Source organism: Tiliqua scincoides, chromosome 8 (genome assembly GCF_035046505.1).
Source record: "Tiliqua scincoides isolate rTilSci1 chromosome 8, rTilSci1.hap2, whole genome shotgun sequence".
Lineage (NCBI taxonomy): Eukaryota > Metazoa > Chordata > Lepidosauria > Squamata > Scincidae > Tiliqua > Tiliqua scincoides.
In genome coordinates, this window is record NC_089828.1 from 53,373,553 (window position 1) to 53,391,209 (window position 17,657).

A 17,657-nucleotide genomic window follows, 5' to 3' on the forward strand; every position below is an offset into this window, starting at 1 on the left:
ACAGCATGTGCTGGAGATTCTGGAAGAGCAAAAGAGTTAGGATTTGATCTGGCAGAGACTGGAATGGAAGCCAAGCGGAACAACTGGCAGACAACATGCCATGCACTTGACACAATGCTTGCAGGAATGCACACTACCTGTTCTTTCCATGCTCACACCTGTACCTTTGGACACAAAGCAAGTACAGCCAAGAACCCATCAGCACCCAGTGATTCCTCCTCCAAAAGGCGGCCAAATCCACATTGTACTGCAGCTCCTAGAACTGGTGGCATAACTAGAGGGGGTGCAAAGCACTAAGTTTTGCAGGTGCCTGAATGTGCCATGTAGGCAGCCCCTCCCCCTCCCGCCCGGAGTGGCTTCAAAGGGGAGAGGGAGGGGCCACTTGCACAGCACATTCAGGCACCTGCAAAACTTAGTGCTTTGCACCCCCTCTAGCTACACCACTGCCTAGAATTGCTCACCACACAGAAAGAGAGCGCCATGAGCACACAACACAGTTTTGCAGAGGGTAAAAAGAAAATGGAGAGCCAATGGAGCAAAGCCAACTATTTCTGCACAGGAGGAAAGAAGTTACCCAGGTAGATATTTCTGTGTGGATGCCTATAACAGAGTTCATTTTTACAGAACGGCAACCTGGGTATCCTGAACATAGGCTGCACCTACTGTGAATGAAAGGTGAGAAAATCAGCACTCAGGCACAGTTTTCTGTGCAAACAACCCTACAGTCTCTTAAATAGCTTGAGAGTAGTAGATTGACACTACCAATTTATATTTTCTTTCTGTCTTCAAGGTGGCATGCATGGGCTTTCCAGATGGTCACTGACCAGGCTCAAACCTGCCCATCTGTGGCATCATGCACCTTCAGACCACACCCTGACATAGTTCTTCACTAATGCAACCTACAGGAGCACATGTCCTCTGGGAACTTCAACACATTTAACTGGGCAGAAGGCTGAATTGCATCCAAAACACTCATTGGGCACACACCTTCATTCTCTCACTTTGGGACAGAAGAGTGTTTAAAGGCCACAGCAACTGAAGGCCTTGACCTGATCGAGGACTGCATTTTTAGAACAGCAAATTTAACAAGCCTTGCCTGCCAACTTATTACAGGAACATCTGAAGTCTCACAATGAGATACATGTACTTAAAGCAGCTGAACATGCTCCAGCAGCCACTGTCTTGATCCTTTAAGAAAGACTGTCTAACACAGTCATTTTTTGCACACCGAGGAAAAAGAATATTTCTCTCCAAACTGGCCTAATGCGCGTCCCCATTGCAGCATCCGAGAGACCCAGAAGGCTCAAAGCAGCCACAACACACCTTTATTCTCCCCATTGTCCTGCCTACAGATGGAAAAAAGGAAAGCAAGCCTTGGAATTCTGAAGGCTGCAACTGGGAAAGCTGAATTCGGCCCTCCAATAAGGAGATTTTCCATGACCAGGGCAAAAGCAGAGAAAGGAAACGGGCCTGGAGCCAGCTACTTTAGCTTGTCCAGTATTCAGCAGCTTAAGTACACGGCATTTCTGACCTAAATATCACATGGCTTCTTGGGTGCTTGAAAACAGCAAGCCTCCATGTACATTTTAAGAGGAAAAAGCGGTTCCAAGTCAGGAAAAAAAACTAGTGTCAGAGAAGTGGAAAATTGGGCTGGTGCTCTGTAGTGGTTAGTGTGTCAGACTCCAGCTAAGGAGAACCAGGTTTAAATCCTCATTCAGGCACAACAATAGCATTAGTATTTGCATAGAGCTTTTGGTGTGTATTACCCTCGATGCTGTCCTTACAACAGGAATCCTGGAAGATAAGCAAGCTTTATTATCTCCATATCGCAGATGGAAAGACTGAGGTTGAGTGAAAAAAGCAGCTTGCCTAATGTCACCTAGTGAAGTCATAAAAAGAGTTGAGATTCAAACCAGAGAAGTTCTGATTTGCAGAACTTCTGCTCTCTATGAAGCCACAAAGTTTTCAGGATGATTTTGGTCCTGTCCCCAACTCTCAGTCTAAACCAGGGGTGCCCAAACCCTGGCCCAGGGGCCACTTGCAGCCCTTGGGGACTCCCAATCCAGCCCGCGGGGAGCCCCCAGTCTCCAATGAGCCTCTGGCTTTCCGGAGACTTGCTGGAGCCCGTGCTGGCCCGACGCAACTGCTCTCAGCGCGAGGGTGATTGTTCTACCACTCACATGAGCTGTGGGATGAGGACTCCCTCCACTGCTTGCTGTTTCACATCTGTGATGCAGCAGTGGCAGCATCAGAAAGGCCTTTTATAGGCCTTGAACTATTGCAAGACCTTCAGTCATTCATCCATTCATATAAACGCCATCTCCAAATTTATGTAAATTTATGTCATCTCTACATCTCTAATTTGCACATCTGTACATCTCCAATTTATGTAAATTTATTCAAATTTATTCAAATTTTAAATGTAACTCAATTCTTTTTTTTTTTTCCTGGACCCCAACATAGCGTCAGAGAGATGATGTGGCCGTCCTGCCAAAATGTTTGGACAGCCCTGGTCTAAGCTACCCACATGGTTGCTGTGAGGATACAAAAGGGGGAGAGGACTACATATGCTGCCCTGGGCTTCCTGAAGGAAAAACACGGCTGAAAATGTAATAGAAGTAAGTAAAGGGTTAAAAATTCATAACGAAAGCGGTATCTTGACGCAAAACCAGAAGGACATGGGAAACGATGTCGGAGGCATAAAGGGCCGATTGTAGCAGACCACTGGATTGGAAATGACTCGTAAGCCCTCATGAAACAAAACTTTGGCAGTAAAACAGAATGAAAGGAACGAGACAATAAAAGGACAGGAACAAAGGGAGCAGAGTTGTTTCAGCTTAGCAAAATAAGCTCACTTTGTTGTTGGGAAAAGCCAAAGCCGATTAGGATAAATCAGTGACTAAGCAGAAGTCTTCCCAACTAATTACACAGCTCACCCTCCAAAGTATGAAACTGCAAGTCTCGGAACAAGGACCGAGTTACTTTCGCAGGAGTTATGCAAACCAAGCGGCACCTATGAAGAGGCAGGGAATAGCCGAACAGCAGCAACTTGCAGCTTCAAGGAGGGCAGGACGTCGGGCGCTGGAGAAGCTCTTTCATTTTAAGCTGCTTGGAAATTTAAGGGGCTGGAGGATTTTTAATGGATGCCTCCGTTCTGTTCTCTCTCACACTCTACGTTTTGACGTTCCTCTATGCACTCTAGCCACAGCGCTACGGGAAACAGAAGGACATCCAAGCAAAGTCAGGGATCTCAGACAGAAACGAACACAGCTTTGAATTGCTATGGAAACAAACTGGTTTTAAAGTGCAGGAGAAAAAAAAAACACACCAACATAGGTAGCAAGAAACCATTAAACATTTGCCTAAGCGCGAACGTGTAATTCTGTTTCACTTTCATAGGGTTCACGACATTTGCCAGCTTGGAGGGAGGCACTTCCTTCTTGAGTGTTTATGGGGCCTCTGTTCATTGGATCGGGACCATTCTGGCACCATTGTATTCCTCTCAACCTGCCCTTTCTGAGGGACCGAGGCAGGGCCGCCTACTCATGCGTAAACACACACTGTGGCTCAGTTTCACTTTCCATAGGGCTCCATGCATTTTCCTTGGCAGCTTCTGAGCCTGCTCAGAAGACTCGACAGACAGTTAAAGCAACAGAGCTCCAAGGGAGTTAGGGGCTTAGAAACAGTCAGAAGCACTTGGGATGACCCACAGACACTCCGCAGACACTTTAATAGGTACATGGCAGTGTTATTTTGTTAAATGAGCAGGACATCACATTTTATCATTTTATAAGCCCAGTTTCACATTATGGCAGTGTTATTTTGTTTTTATCATTTTAGACTACCCCTAGTAATATCAGAAGAAGATACCTGGAGGCACACCTATGAACTCAGAAGATGCCTTCTACCAACCTCTGGGTCTTCATTCTCAGGATTGTAAACACTGACTAGTAGCAGCTGTCCAGGGTCTCAGACAAGGGTCCTTCCTAGCTCTACCCCAGGGATGCTGGCGGAGATTGAATCCGGCACCCTTTGTATGCAAAGAAGATTTACTGTACCGCTAAGCTGCAGTCCTTGCCATCCATCTGAACTTGATGTTGCAACTCTATTAAAGTCCATAGAATTACTCAAGTTACTTTTTTAACTCAAAGCATTAAGCTCCAAGCCCATTTCACTTGTAAACTAGAAGTGCCACAAGTGTGAAACTGGCATTTTATTATCTTTATTTTTTTACTTTATTTATACCCCACCTTTCTCCGCCAAAGTGACCCAAGGCAGCATGCATTTCAAACTAAAATAAAGTGTTGACAAAGATTTAAGGACAAAGGCCTGACATCTAAAGTGGATAAGAAGAGTGCCCACTGAGATCCCATCTGTGAAGGTGCAATCTAGGTTTTTCCAATGGGATTTATGCACCCTTAAGAGACTAGAGATTGAACCCTACCAGGGTTGCAGCCATTCAGCATCTGAAACTTTTATATTCAGGGGAATCAATCTAAAGAAGGAAGAGTGATAAGGCATCCCCCCCATATCCACATGGGTTCCATTCCACCCCACACCCCCACAGATACAGAAACCATGGATATGGGGGGACCCTATATAAACAGCATAAATATAAATAGCAGCCCCTCCATGCCAATTCGTTTTTATTTAGTACCAGTTGAAGCAGGTGTTTCTTGCTTACTAAAGGAAAATTCTTGCTTAACTGAAGAATGTGACATGAAAGCACCAGCTACACACTACAGAGAGGAGACTAACCGAATATTAGCAGAAAGCTTCCTGTTAACATTCCAGCTGTGCTGCTCTAGTGTGCAGGCTTCAGTTAAGCAAGAATATTACTCTGTTAAGCAAGAAACACCCGTGCTTCAACCGGTACTAAAAAAACTAAGGTAACAGGAGGGTAGGGGCATTTGGGGGGGGGGGAGCAGAGAACCAGATCCGCAGATACAGGGGGACGCCTGCAGTTGGTGCTGTTCCACAAACATGTGCACAGGTTTTCACAGAGTGCTACAATAAGTGGGTCTGAAAGTGTTTTTCATTATTCAGTTTATGCAAAAGGTTTCACGAATTAATCCAGATTTCGCTTTGTTCTTTCGGCTTAACATTCTAGCACAAGATTGAAAGCAGCCCTTCAAGTGGAAAAGAGCTCTGGATCCAAACCTGGACCATCCTCTTTTACAGCCAATGGTAGAATATAGACCTCTTTCTGCATATGCTACTTCCTTGGCTATTCCAAAAGATCAGTTTCTGGGCTCTCCTGAACACCCCCCACCCACCCACCTCTGTGTTTATTAGGATGACAACATTTGATTTTTTTCCCCCATCAATTTGTAAAATCTTTGAATGGCTGAAGAGGTACTTCACTGGGTCTAATTTATTTTTGACAAGTATATTGTATTTAAACACTTCTTAAAACTGCAGAGGGCAAGCACCATCTTAAGAGACATTCCCCTTTCTCCTGCACACAAGAGAGAACACTTCTCTTAAAAGTGTGTCTCCTCCAATACAGGTACACATCGTTGTCGTCCCCCAAAAAGTACATTTCTTGCCCCAACAACACTATTAAGTTTACTCACTTGGAAATTCACCCATATTTAAACAATTAATTACCCAATTAATAGGCTAATATGTCTTTAACCAGGTGACTGCCTTGAGTGCATTATTATGCAAATGTACCTTGTATTGCAAACTGAGCTTAAGGGAAGACTATTGACTGGGGATGCATTTTGATTTAGCTTGGCCATATAAAAGAAGGTTGTGGGGTTTGGGGGGTTATTTAAGTCAAAGGGGTACGATTTTCAAGAAAATGGGCTTTTTCAAACAAACGTATACACACAAAAAAGATCTCAAAGAGGCACCCAAACCCACTAAATCGCTTGGATGAGCTCAGTCTGGTTGTCTATACTTTCCGACTCAGCATGAAACCACCAGATGGCAAAACAAAAATGATTCCTCCAGGGTGCACACAGGGAACAGGCAAACATGCATGCAGCAAAACTGTTATTAACTTCAAAACTAGATGGAGGAGTTTGGCAGATTTGACAATAACTAGGGAAGAAACATTCAAACACTGCCATAATCCTTTAATAAAGGGCTCAGCGGGCTGTAAACATCATCCTGCCGGAATCGAAGATTATCATTGAAAAATAAAATGAGTGGTTTTGCAAAACAACTATCAATTCAGCACAATAACTATTTAGAAGTTTCCTCTGCTACAAAAGGAGGTAGACACAAACCGGTCTTTCAAATGCCACCCTAAAAATATAAGGCGCCATCAGTGAATGAGACTCTACTGAGTCTCCACTTAAAACTCCACTGAGAAGAGCGAGACTACGTAAGCGCAGGCTGGAAGACCTCTGGCAGAGCTGGTTTCACTTTAGGGTGGTGGTTCCCAACCAGTGGTCCTCAAGAACCTGAAAAGTGGTCCACGAGGTCTCACAAAGAAAAGACCAGCCTGCACTTAAGTAGACTTCTGATCAGAGGTGCCCTTAGGGAGGGGCTGGCACCCAGTGAGGACATCAGATCTATGGCATGGGGTCACCCCAGGGTTTGTCATACCCATTTCAGGTCACGCCTGAGTGCCAATCCCTCCTGGAACCTCCCAGCTCTCACACAAGCTCCTGTGTGATCTTGAGTGGACCAAAAACAAATGGGGCCTCGGCAGAAGAGCTGGCCAACAGTGGCAGGATTGCAAGACCTGCGGGTGTGCTCCCTCACTGTCCTGCTCAGGGAGGTGAGAGGCATGTGCTGCTGCAGCTGCCGGCTTGCTCTTCCGGGTTTGCCGGCTGTGAAGCCGATCGCCAGGCCGAGCCAGGCAGTGCAGCACCACCCAGGTTCACACTTTGCTGTCCAAAGAGGGGGCAAGGGGCAGGGGATTGGATGTGGTCCATGATGAGTCCTCAGTGGTGCGCAGTCTCCTAAAGGTTGGAAACTATGGCTTTAGATCTAGCAATGCGTACAGCACCTAGCACAGGCTTAGCATGGCATGCACTTAAAAAAAAAATACTGGTGAGCATCATCTCCTCTTGTGCAGGTCCCACTTAAAATTAAAATCGGTAACTGCATGTGTGAATCTGCTGCCTCCTCCTGAGTCAGTCCATTGATCCCTCCAGCCTTCACTGACTGGCAGGAGGTCTCCTTACTTCAGACAGCGATCCTTCCCAGTCTTGCTTGGAGACACTTCCAGGGATTCAACCTAGGAACTTCTGCACCCAAGCTAAAGTGCTCTACCACAGAATTACAGCCATTGTAATTGAGGCGGGAATTCAAATGATGTCAATCCAACACCATCCATATAATCCATTAGTACTTCCCTTGCCATGTTCTTAAAATTCATAAGAACACGGTAGCTTATTTCGAAAAGTCTTGCACAGGAGAATTTCACCTCGTTGCTCCCTGCTGGCCTCCTGCCATTCTTCACAGCAACCAAAATCTGGGTGCTGCTTCACCTCTCGTGATAGGGCTATCTCAGAATCAAACAAAAGAGAGCTGAAGACATGTACAAGGACTGTATCCCCCCACCGCTTAGTTTCTCTTGCTAGTTTTTTGTTTTACAAAAGATGTCAAAATTGATCTGCCTTGAAGATTCTTCTGTATTCTTCTATCTCCAGCACGTGTATGAATGAAAATAGAAGAGCAGGCAGCATAACTCTACCCAGACTTATCAGTAGCTGGAGGTCTCGTTAGATAACATCAGTAGAACGGAAGGAATATTTTATTTCTCCAAAGATCAGCTTATCTGTTCAGGTCAGCAAAACAATCGGTTTCTGGGCTGTGGCCTCTCTGTACATCGAAGTGTGATATCAGAGGAAGATCATTGGAAACAAAGCTATGAGAAAAACCAGCTGTAAAACACATCCCATCGAAAGACCAGTGTGCCACTAGTTAAAGTCAACCGCACAGCCATCCATATTGAAGCCAGATCGGTTGAATGTGAGGAAGGCGGCAAAGCTGGAGCAATGCCCCTGTACTTTGCTGGTTGTGTGGGAGCTTTGGGGACCTGGGGAAGACAACACTACTGCAGTGGCCTCGCTCAAAGTAGATCTAAATGCTACAAGAAAAATGGAGCTGCTACCCAAAGCAGCAGGATTTCTCCCTCTCTGAAACATTTAGAAAACGTTCCCGACATCCTAGGGTCATCACAAAGTTCAGTTCCCTGCCCTGGAATCTACATCACTAGCTGCCACCAATGGGGATTGGAAAATAACCTGTACCCTGACGTCATCGCAGTGTTCTATTACATGGTGCGGAAGGGGCCCAGGGAGAATTCAATTCAAGGCTATGCTTTTGGCAGCAGTCATGTTAAATGCATGTAACTGCCATGTACCACTATGGAGCTTACAGTGCAATCACAACCCCTACGCACCCTGAGCCAGCACAAGTTCCTTGCGCTTGCTCCCAAGTATCACAAACATGCTGTAAAGCACATTTGCAACTGCATGTGAGCAGACTAGGCCAGCGCACTGACATGCTTTAGCCTAGCAGCACCGAATCTGTGCCGGGGGAGGGTAAGCTTAAGCCAGGCCTGGCAGGCCGGCACAGGGGACAGGAGAGGGTGACTGGAGGGTCGTTTTGGAGGTGGGGAAGACGGCCTTATAATTCATTGATTAAAAGCCACACATCATGTAGGATGTGTGTATCCCTTTTAGCAAAAGGCTTCACTGGCATCCATGGGATCATGTCCAGACCAGATGTCCATTTTTGGTCTTTCTTTCCCATTATTCTTGCCCAGTTAGCTCACAAAGGCTTCTCCCAGAAGTGTACTAAAGCCATGTACATTCCAGAGCCCCTCAACAATTACGTTAAACTGAAAACACAAATCCTAATGATACACACAAGTTTAGTTCTTAACGCTTGCTTTTCAGAATGCACAATTCTCCCTCCCCTCGCAGGCACGCACATGCGCAATCTCTTTACCTCTAAAAACATTATCATGCACATCTTGCATTAGACAAGATCAGAATGCATCAGTGTGCCCTATGTGGGTACATATCGCTAAACCACAACCTGATTCGATGGCTTGGGCAAAGATCATCACTTTGCTAAAAGCACCACATTTGTCAGCACCACAAAAGAAAGTGGCATTTACTGACATTGTGGCCGCAACTACAAAGTTATCCATAATAAAAAATGTCCATATGTATACATTCCACACCAGATTCATCAAATATACAATGAACACAAACACTGGTTGCATGGACCAATACAAGAAACAGTTGCCTATACATTTGAACATAAGTGCAAATCCAGGAGCCCTGAAAAGAAGTCAGAGTATATTGTGCTGACCGGGTATGGGACTCACCTTGCCAAACTGCTCGAAGTATTGCTTTACGTCTTCCACTACTGTGTTGGCAGATAATCCACCTACAAATATTTTCTTTGTTCTTGTGACCATCTGTAAGAAATTACAAAACAAGGGGAAAAAAAGAGCATTACCCCAGATTATTCAAGAACAATGCCTGTCGGAGACAGCGTTTCAGATGCTATCCTTAATCCAGTTAACAAAAATATCTCTCCCTTCATGAAAAGGAATGCATGTTTAATTCAATTACATGAGGTCGTGTTGTTTGGTTAAGACCACTTTGATGGCTTGGTTTAGGCATCCACCAAGCTCAGTGCCCACTCGGCGTTTTTTTAAGCATTTTCCATTTCAAGAAGGCTTCCCCCCCCCCCCAATCATCCTTCCCACTCCCACTTAAAACCAAAAATAAAGTTGTGGCCAAGTGTCAAACATTTTCTATAGCTTGACTACTCTTGCTTCATAGGTACTCCCCAAGCACTGCTTGTCTTCAGTGACACACATAAATCTAAAAACAACTGTTTATCACACTTCTATCCCAGACTTTCTCCAAGGAGCTGAGGGTGGGATATGTAAAGCAGTGTCTTCCAGACCTTGGATACCTGAGGCACAGGTGTCTTCTGAATTTCTTTAGAGTATAAGAGGCACATACCCCTCTTACACTCTAAAAGGATAACATGGGACTGAAGTTCATCCATATTATATAAATGTGAGAATAAAATGCGGGTGCAGAAGAAACCACAAACACTGCCTTATCTTCTTGGGTACTCGCACACACGCACACAGGCAAGACCAGTGCAATATGAGAGCACTGGGAACCAAAATAATCCAGTTCATAGCAGCAAAGTAAAGACTAGTCCACGCAATAAAACAGACATGCCTTCATTTGCCATCTGTATACAGGCAAAGAGGGACCCAATCTGACCGGCACAGAGTGGTGGCACATGCCCCTTCTAACCAGAAGTGACTTCAGGAAAGAGGCTTTCAGGTACATTGGGCTTTCAATAAGTACAATTTTATAGGTAGTCACCACATCTTGAAATGTACCTGCAAACGGTCTGGAAACCAGTGTAGCTACCATAACAGCAGTGCGTTTAATCAGATGGAATACACAGACAGTACAGCCCAGCTAATATTGCCTTCCACTGTCTCACCCTCTGCTTCGCCCAACCAGACAAGAACGGCACTGGGCTTTCTGGGCAACAGAGACGCTTCTGTGATTACCCAAAATCCAAAGAGACTGAACACCCTCAAAATGCAGGTTCTATATGATCAGGGAGTGCAGAGAGATTTCTAACAGGCCTTGGAAATTGTAACAAAACATCAAGATGGAGACGGTTGATTAATATGTATAAAAGGCCCTCTAAATGCCAAGTAACATGGATAAAATAATGAAGGAAAGGCCTGTTTTGTTTTGGTTTCCAAGCTTTGGTGTACACCAGCACAGTCAAAGCTTTATTGTTTTCTTCAAATATGAAGAAATGAAGTCTGTTTGAAAGAAAAAATAAAAATCTTGTAACAGCAAAGAATATTCTTTTTTAAGAACTTGCAAATTGCATAAAATTCACTACTGTCAGCTTTAAACACTGTCAAAAACAACTCAGTGCTCATTTTAGGCCATGGCAAGCAAATGCATTTTGACTTGCGCTGCATACGGGAGAGTTCTGTTACTCAGAGGATCAATTAAAAACTAATTGTAGTGAGATTGTCTGTGTGAAGCTTAGGCAGCTCAGGGTGGGAGGCATCCAAGAGGAGAAGCACCAAGGAAAAAAATATATCCCTTGGCTGCACAATGGGGCTAGAAGACATTGGCACAGCCATACAACACCTGCACAGCAGGGGTTTGCAAAACGCCTCTGCTGGAAGTGAAGTTGAGGACCTTGAGTGTTTTAAGAGTTGGACATGAACACCCAGCATCTTCTGTTGTGTGCACACAAAAGCCTGCCACTGTGCCTTCTGGAGCACCCATTCTCCCTTCCACGTACACAGTAGGTGAGGCAATGCCAAGTTTGAGGATAGTTGCTTCCGCCACCATCACCCTCAGTAATCATGTGCAAATGGGGAATGGAGCATAACAAGTTCTCACACCGACAGTCCAGTCCACACTTGTGAGAAAGCACAGCATGGTTTCTAGGTTTAAGTGGGATCATGCCCCAGAGGAAAGCATTTTGGCAGGCTTCCTTCCCTTACAGCTGCAGTTTTCAAACTCTCCAGGAGTTTGAAATCCCCAGGATTGCGTCGCTCAGGGGGCTGCAGGGACTGGGATGCTCTCACCAGTCCCTGCAGCAGCCGTCCCTGTGTGCGGGAAGCCCTGTGCAAGCGCCTGCAGAGCACCCCAGGTCAGGAAAAGGGAGAGTGGAGAGATCTGCTCTGCCTCCGCAAAAGCGGAAGCGGAGCGCGATCGCCCCATTCTCCCTTTCCCTGACCTGGGGAGCCCTGGGGGCAGCGGCCAGGACCCACAGGCTGGGGCATCGCGATGCCCCTGTTTGAATACCACTGCCTTACAAATTTAGGCAGCTGCCATTGCTCCATCTAACCTAGCACCGTCTACTCCATCTGTTGCATCTTTCAGAGGATTTCCTTGATATGCTTGTAAGGTTCCTGGAATTGAAACTTCATTTATTTAAATTGCATTCATTTGTGTTATTTCATTTGAGTTCTAACGAGAAAGAAATCGCCCAGGCAAAATGCCTCTTTCCCAGACTTCTTCAAGTCCTTCCCTTTGCCACTGTTATTGCAGGGGTCTGTGTAGAAACACAACCTATCAGAATGCTGAACACTTTTGCTAAAATGCGCATGAGTTGGACAGGTTACAGTGTCAATCTCCCTTTCTCTGGCGAGCTGCTGGGGATACTAGTATACAAAATTGAATTTGGTTCTTTACTATCAAATACTAAAACAAATGGATCCCATTTCTTTCAATTTTTCAGCTGTTGCAAAATAAATGTACACCCCTAATCTTTCCCACAGGTGGATTACATATTTTAAAAGACAAGTGAGCAATGCCACTGACTCAGGATTCCAGGCAAGAGAAAATTCAAGAGCCTTACAGAGGAGGCAGACAGAGCAACACTATTAATCCAGCCTCAAACACCATTAAAAAAAACCAACCAAAATTTTTATAAAAACTGAATCTGGTAGGTAGCATCTTGGGAGAAGCATTCCTGCTTATTTCACACGGGGGAATGCCTCTTCTAAGAGATCCTACTGCAACAAACGCATGGCTCCTGCAAAAACCAAGAAAGTTTTCCTACCATCAAGGCTTTTGTTTTAATTAAATAGAAATTTGCACAAATTAAGGGCGCAATCCTAACCCCTTAGGTCAGTGGTCTCCAGCACTGACATAAGGGCAGTGCAGCTCTGATGTAAGGGAACAAACATTCCCTTACTTTGAGGAGGCCTCTGTGAGTGCCACCCAACTGTAGGATGCAGCACATGTCCCATTGGCACCGCCATGCCAGTGCTGAAGGGGTTAGGATTGCGACCTTAGCTGCTTAAAAGAAATTCAATTAAGTTTTCTTTCACTGGGAGACAGTCCTCATTACGAAGTCTGCATCTTTAGTCAAGCGCCATGCTTGCTCTCTCTACATTCTCGAAGCCCCTAATCATGTTCCCTTCCAGCAGAACAGTAAAGCATTCCCAAACAGAGCTCAAGAAAGATGTATTTATCAGGAAGCAGCTGACATGCCAGGGCAGCTGAGAAGACGCTTATTAAAAGGAAGCTGTAAGCTCCAGGCACATACCATGAAGACAAGGAAACCCAGAAATGAACAATTCTACCAACACTATACAACTAAGTTGTAGCAGGTGATATACCAATATATTGTATTCCAGTCTTGTGGAGGAAGGGGCTAAAGGCTGTTTGCTCAGGACTCTTTCCAGGCTGGAGGTTTATTTAATATAATCTTATTGTATATATTTTTCTCTGTTTACATATGCACACAGTTTGTACCACCTGAGTTTGTGCTATATCAGTCTGGAAGTAAAATGAGGCTACCCAAAAAATCAGATAATGGTTTCTGCATATCTTTCTTTAGTAATTAAAAAAAAAAAAGCCAACCTAACACAGGCTGAGCATCTGAGCGACTTCCAGGTCACTGCAATGCTGAAGGATCTGTTGGAGGAAAAAAAGACACAGCAGAGTGGGGCTGGGTGGGCATGGGGCGAGGAACTGGACCACTTGAGACTTTTTTAAGCTTACTGAATCCTCAAGTTGAGCATTAGAATTGGAGATGCAACATTTCATCATCCTCTCTGATGTACAAAGTTGCCTTCTATAGAGTTGGACCAGTGATACATCTAGCCTAGCCTGCCTCGTAACTCTACCCAAAACACAACTTGAGATTTTTGGACTTGGGGCATAAGGAATCAACTGTGCATCCTTGGGTGTAAATGGATCCTCAGTCAGTGCCTGACCGGGTCAACCCAACACCAACTTTGGCCAGCACCATGCCTTGGAAACTTTGTAGATGTGGCAAACTGGATTCAGAATGCAGCTGTCAGGTGCGCATTCCAATACCAAAAAGATTGGAACACCTGACTAGGATTCTTCATCAATTCCTTGTTTTAACTATTAAAGCTCTAAATAGCCTGAGAATAGGACAACCCTGCTGCTTCCTGAATGAACCTGCAGAACTCCAATCCACTTGCTACTATCAGACATAGAGGGTGAACATGAGAACATAAGAACAGCCCCACTGGATCAGGCCATAGGCCCATCTAGTCCAGCTTCCTGTATCTCACAGCGGCCCACCAAATGCCCCAGGGAGCACACCAGATAACAAGAGACCTCATCCTGGTGCCCTCCCTTGCATCTGGCATTCTGACATAATCCATTTCTAAAATCAGGAGGTTGCGCATACACATCATGGCTTATACCCCATAATGGATTTTTCCTCCAGAAACTTGTCCAATCCCCTTTTAAAGGCGTCCAGGCCAGACGCCAGCACCACATCCTGTGGCAAGGAGTTCCACAGACCGACCACGCGCTGAGTAAAGAAATATTTTCTTTTGTCTGTCCTAACCCGCCCAACACTCAATTTTAGTGGATGTCCCCTGGTTCTGGTATTATGTGAGAGTGTAAAGAGCATCTCCCTATCCACTCTGTCCATCCCCTGCATAATTTTGTATGTCTCAATCATGTCCCCCCTCAGGCGTCTCTTTTCTAGGCTGAAGAGGCCCAAACGCCGTAGCCTTTCCTCATAAGGAAGGTGCCCCAGCCCCGAAATCATCTTAGTCACTGTCTTTTGCACCTTTTCCATTTCCACTATGTCTTTTTTGAGATGTGGCAACCAGAACTGAACACAATACTCCAGGTGTGGCCTTACCATACATTTGTACAATGGCATTATAATACTAGCCGTTTTGTTCTCAATACCCTTCCTAATGATCCCAAGCATTGGCCTTCTTCACTGCTGCCGCACATTGGGTAGACACTTTCATCGACCTGTCCACCACCACCCCAAGATCTCTCTCCTGATCTGTCACAGACAGCTCAGAACCCATCAGCCTATATGTGAAGTTTTGATTTTTTGCCCCAATGTGCATGACTTTACACTTACTGACATTGAAGCGCATCTGCCATTTTGCTGCCCATTCTGCCAGTCTGGAGAGATCCTTCTGGAGCTCCTCACAATCACTTCTGGTCTTCACCACTCGGAAAAGTTTGGTGTCGTCTGCAAACTTAGCCACCTCACTGCTCAACCCTGTCTCCAGGTCATTTATGAAGAGGGTGAAAAGCACCGGTCCCAGGACAGATCCTTGGGGCACACCGCTTTTCACCTCTCTCCATTGAGGTGGAGGCTCACTCCATGAGCCTCACTCCATGAGGGGTGGAGTCTCCTCTGCAATGGTACCCAGTCCATCAAACATCCTGTCCAAGAAGGTACACCACTCCCCAGCACAGTGTACGTTTACTTAGATATATTTTGCTATCACCTGGCAGGACAAAGTTCCAAACAACACAGTCCTGGAACGTGCTGGAATCCCTAGCATGTATGCACTGCTGAAACAGAGACGCCTGCGTTGGCTCGGTCATGTCGTGAGAATGGATGATGGCCGGATCCCAAAGGATCTCCTCTATGGAGAACTCGTGCAAGGAAAGCGCCCTACAGGTAGACCACAGCTGCGATACAAGGACATCTGCAAGAGGGATCTGAAGGCCTTAGGAGTGGACCTCAACAGGTGGGAAACCCTGGCCTCTGTGCGGCCCGCTTGGAGGCAGGCTGTGCAGCATGGCCTTTCCCAGTTTGAAGAGACACTTGGCCAACAGTCTGAGGCAAAGAGGGAAAGAAGGAAGGCCCACAGCCAGGAAGACAGACCAGGGACAGACTGCACTTGCTCCCAGTGTGGAAGGGATTGTCACTCCCGAATCAGCCTTTTCAGCCACACTAGACGCTGTTCCAGAACCACCATTCAGAGCGCGATACCATAGTCTTTCGAGACTGAAGGTTGCCAACATGATGATGATTTTGCTATTTGTTATTTTCAGTTATGATTTTTACGTACACCATTTTGTGCTATGGATAACCATGGGCTATAAATATTTTAAATAAATAAATGCTTTAGCTGCTATTGTTCGTGCTTTGTGACTCTGATGAATTTGCAATTAAGAGAGGGTGATGCAACTTTGGGCTGCCTGCCGGCAGTCAGCCAGTCCCTGGGTCCATCTCTAGCTCCTTCCGGCCCCTCCCTCTCCACATCTAGTGCAGGTTGTTAAGAGTTTAATTGCAAACCACTTTGGGGGCTTTTCTTGGCTGAAACTAGCACTATAAACAAATAAACGCTTTTCTATCATAGCGCTTTGAATTGTCGACCACAGACTACAGTTCTGTTTTAGAGAGGCAGAATTGGCAACAGTGAACAACCAAAAGGGGCCTGCAACAGAATGCCACATCTAACCAGTCTCTGTAATGAGCAACTGGTTTGCTTTTATTAATTGAGCATATAGGACAAAGCTGGTATGTGCCCTCCCTTCCCGTATAGATTTTTTGGGTGCATCTCGTCTTCCCATTTTCTCTCTCTTCAATCTCTACCATGCATTTACTCTTTCCCACCTTTCAACCATCTCTTTTGTTTCCAAGTTTTTGTTTTCCTACAGCCTCTCTTTGTATTCTGTGTTTTCCCTATCATCAGTTCCTTGCCTGTCTGTATTCCCATTCTCCCCCCCTTCCCTCTCTGTGTGCCTCTCCAATCTTTCCTATATTGTTTGTTTCCATTTCTTCAGGGTAAACCTGCCATGAACTTAAGGAAGAATTTGCTGGGCCTTGGCAGGAGTCCCCCCCCCCCCCAATTTCTTTTCACATTATTACGAGACCAAAACTAAGTTCCACTGGAAACTACGCTGCTTACTTCAGATTACAGGTAGAGCCTCTTTATCTGCAGGGGTTCCATTTCTGACCCCTGCGGATACCAAAAACTGTAAAAGACAAAATCCAGTTTTTGGAGCCCACCTTTGCTCTAAACGAGACAGGAGCCTTGCTCCATTTGAATCCAGAGCCTTTCTGAGCCTTGGAGAGGCCGCATGTCAAAGTCATCCAAAAACCACTCTGGGCGCCATTCTGAGCTTTAGAGAGCCCATACGCAAAGCACACGGCCTCTCTAAGGCTAAGAAAACCTTCCACAACCTGAACAAGGTTCCTATCACATATAGGAGGTCTGCAGAGGGGGGGGAATCTGGGGGTCTGGCATTTGCAGTGGGATGAATCTGCGAATAGTGGCCCCCACCTGTCAGCATGCCCTAGACTAGATCAAGGGCTGCAGAAACTCGGTCTGAGCCTCTCTTCTTTCGTTTTCCCCTCCATTTTATTGCCCATGCCTTCTTAGAACTGTTCCACACTCCTCTACAGACTTTCTTCAAAGATTTGAAACTATGCTTCTAAGGCAGTGGTTCCCAAACTGTGTGCCATGAAATGTCCTTGGTTGCCCCTCCTACTAGCCCTCCCAGTTGCCACTATTGTGGATCTCGCAAGGTTTTGGCACACAATCTTGGATCTTGCAAGATCCAATGTGGTGGCGCCCGACTGAGCCAGGAAGAGGCAGCTGAAAGGGCACCACGACCCCAGTAAGTTTAGGAACCACTGCTCTAAGGCAGGGGGGTCTTCAAACCCCAGCCCGGAGGCCAGATGCAGCTCGCAGTGAGCCTCTATCCGGTCTGCTGCCAGCCTCTTGTTCCCTGAAGCCTCTGGCCCACTCAACTGAATATGACCAGAGCTGTGCTCTGGTTGTGTCTGGAGGGTGTTCTGAGGGCCAGAGAGGTTGAATGTGCTCTGGTTGTGTCTGGAGGGTGTTCTGAGGGCCAGAGAGGTTGAATGAATGAGCCCATTCATTCATTTATTCACTCATCTAAGTTCCATCTCTA

General features: G+C 45.7%; 1 protein-coding gene across 8 annotated transcripts in view; it reads right to left on the bottom strand.

Annotated features, from left to right (window-relative positions):
- The window catches only part of MSI2 (musashi RNA binding protein 2), a 474,139-nt gene that overhangs the window by 320,881 nt on the left and 135,601 nt on the right, over positions 1-17,657 (bottom strand). For all 8 annotated transcript variants that reach the window (XM_066636684.1, XM_066636689.1, XM_066636688.1 and 5 more), the window contains exon 6: positions 9,302-9,394. In XM_066636684.1, the coding sequence (XP_066492781.1) occupies positions 9,302-9,394 (93 nt within the window). The remainder of the gene's footprint in view (positions 1-9,301; positions 9,395-17,657) is intronic.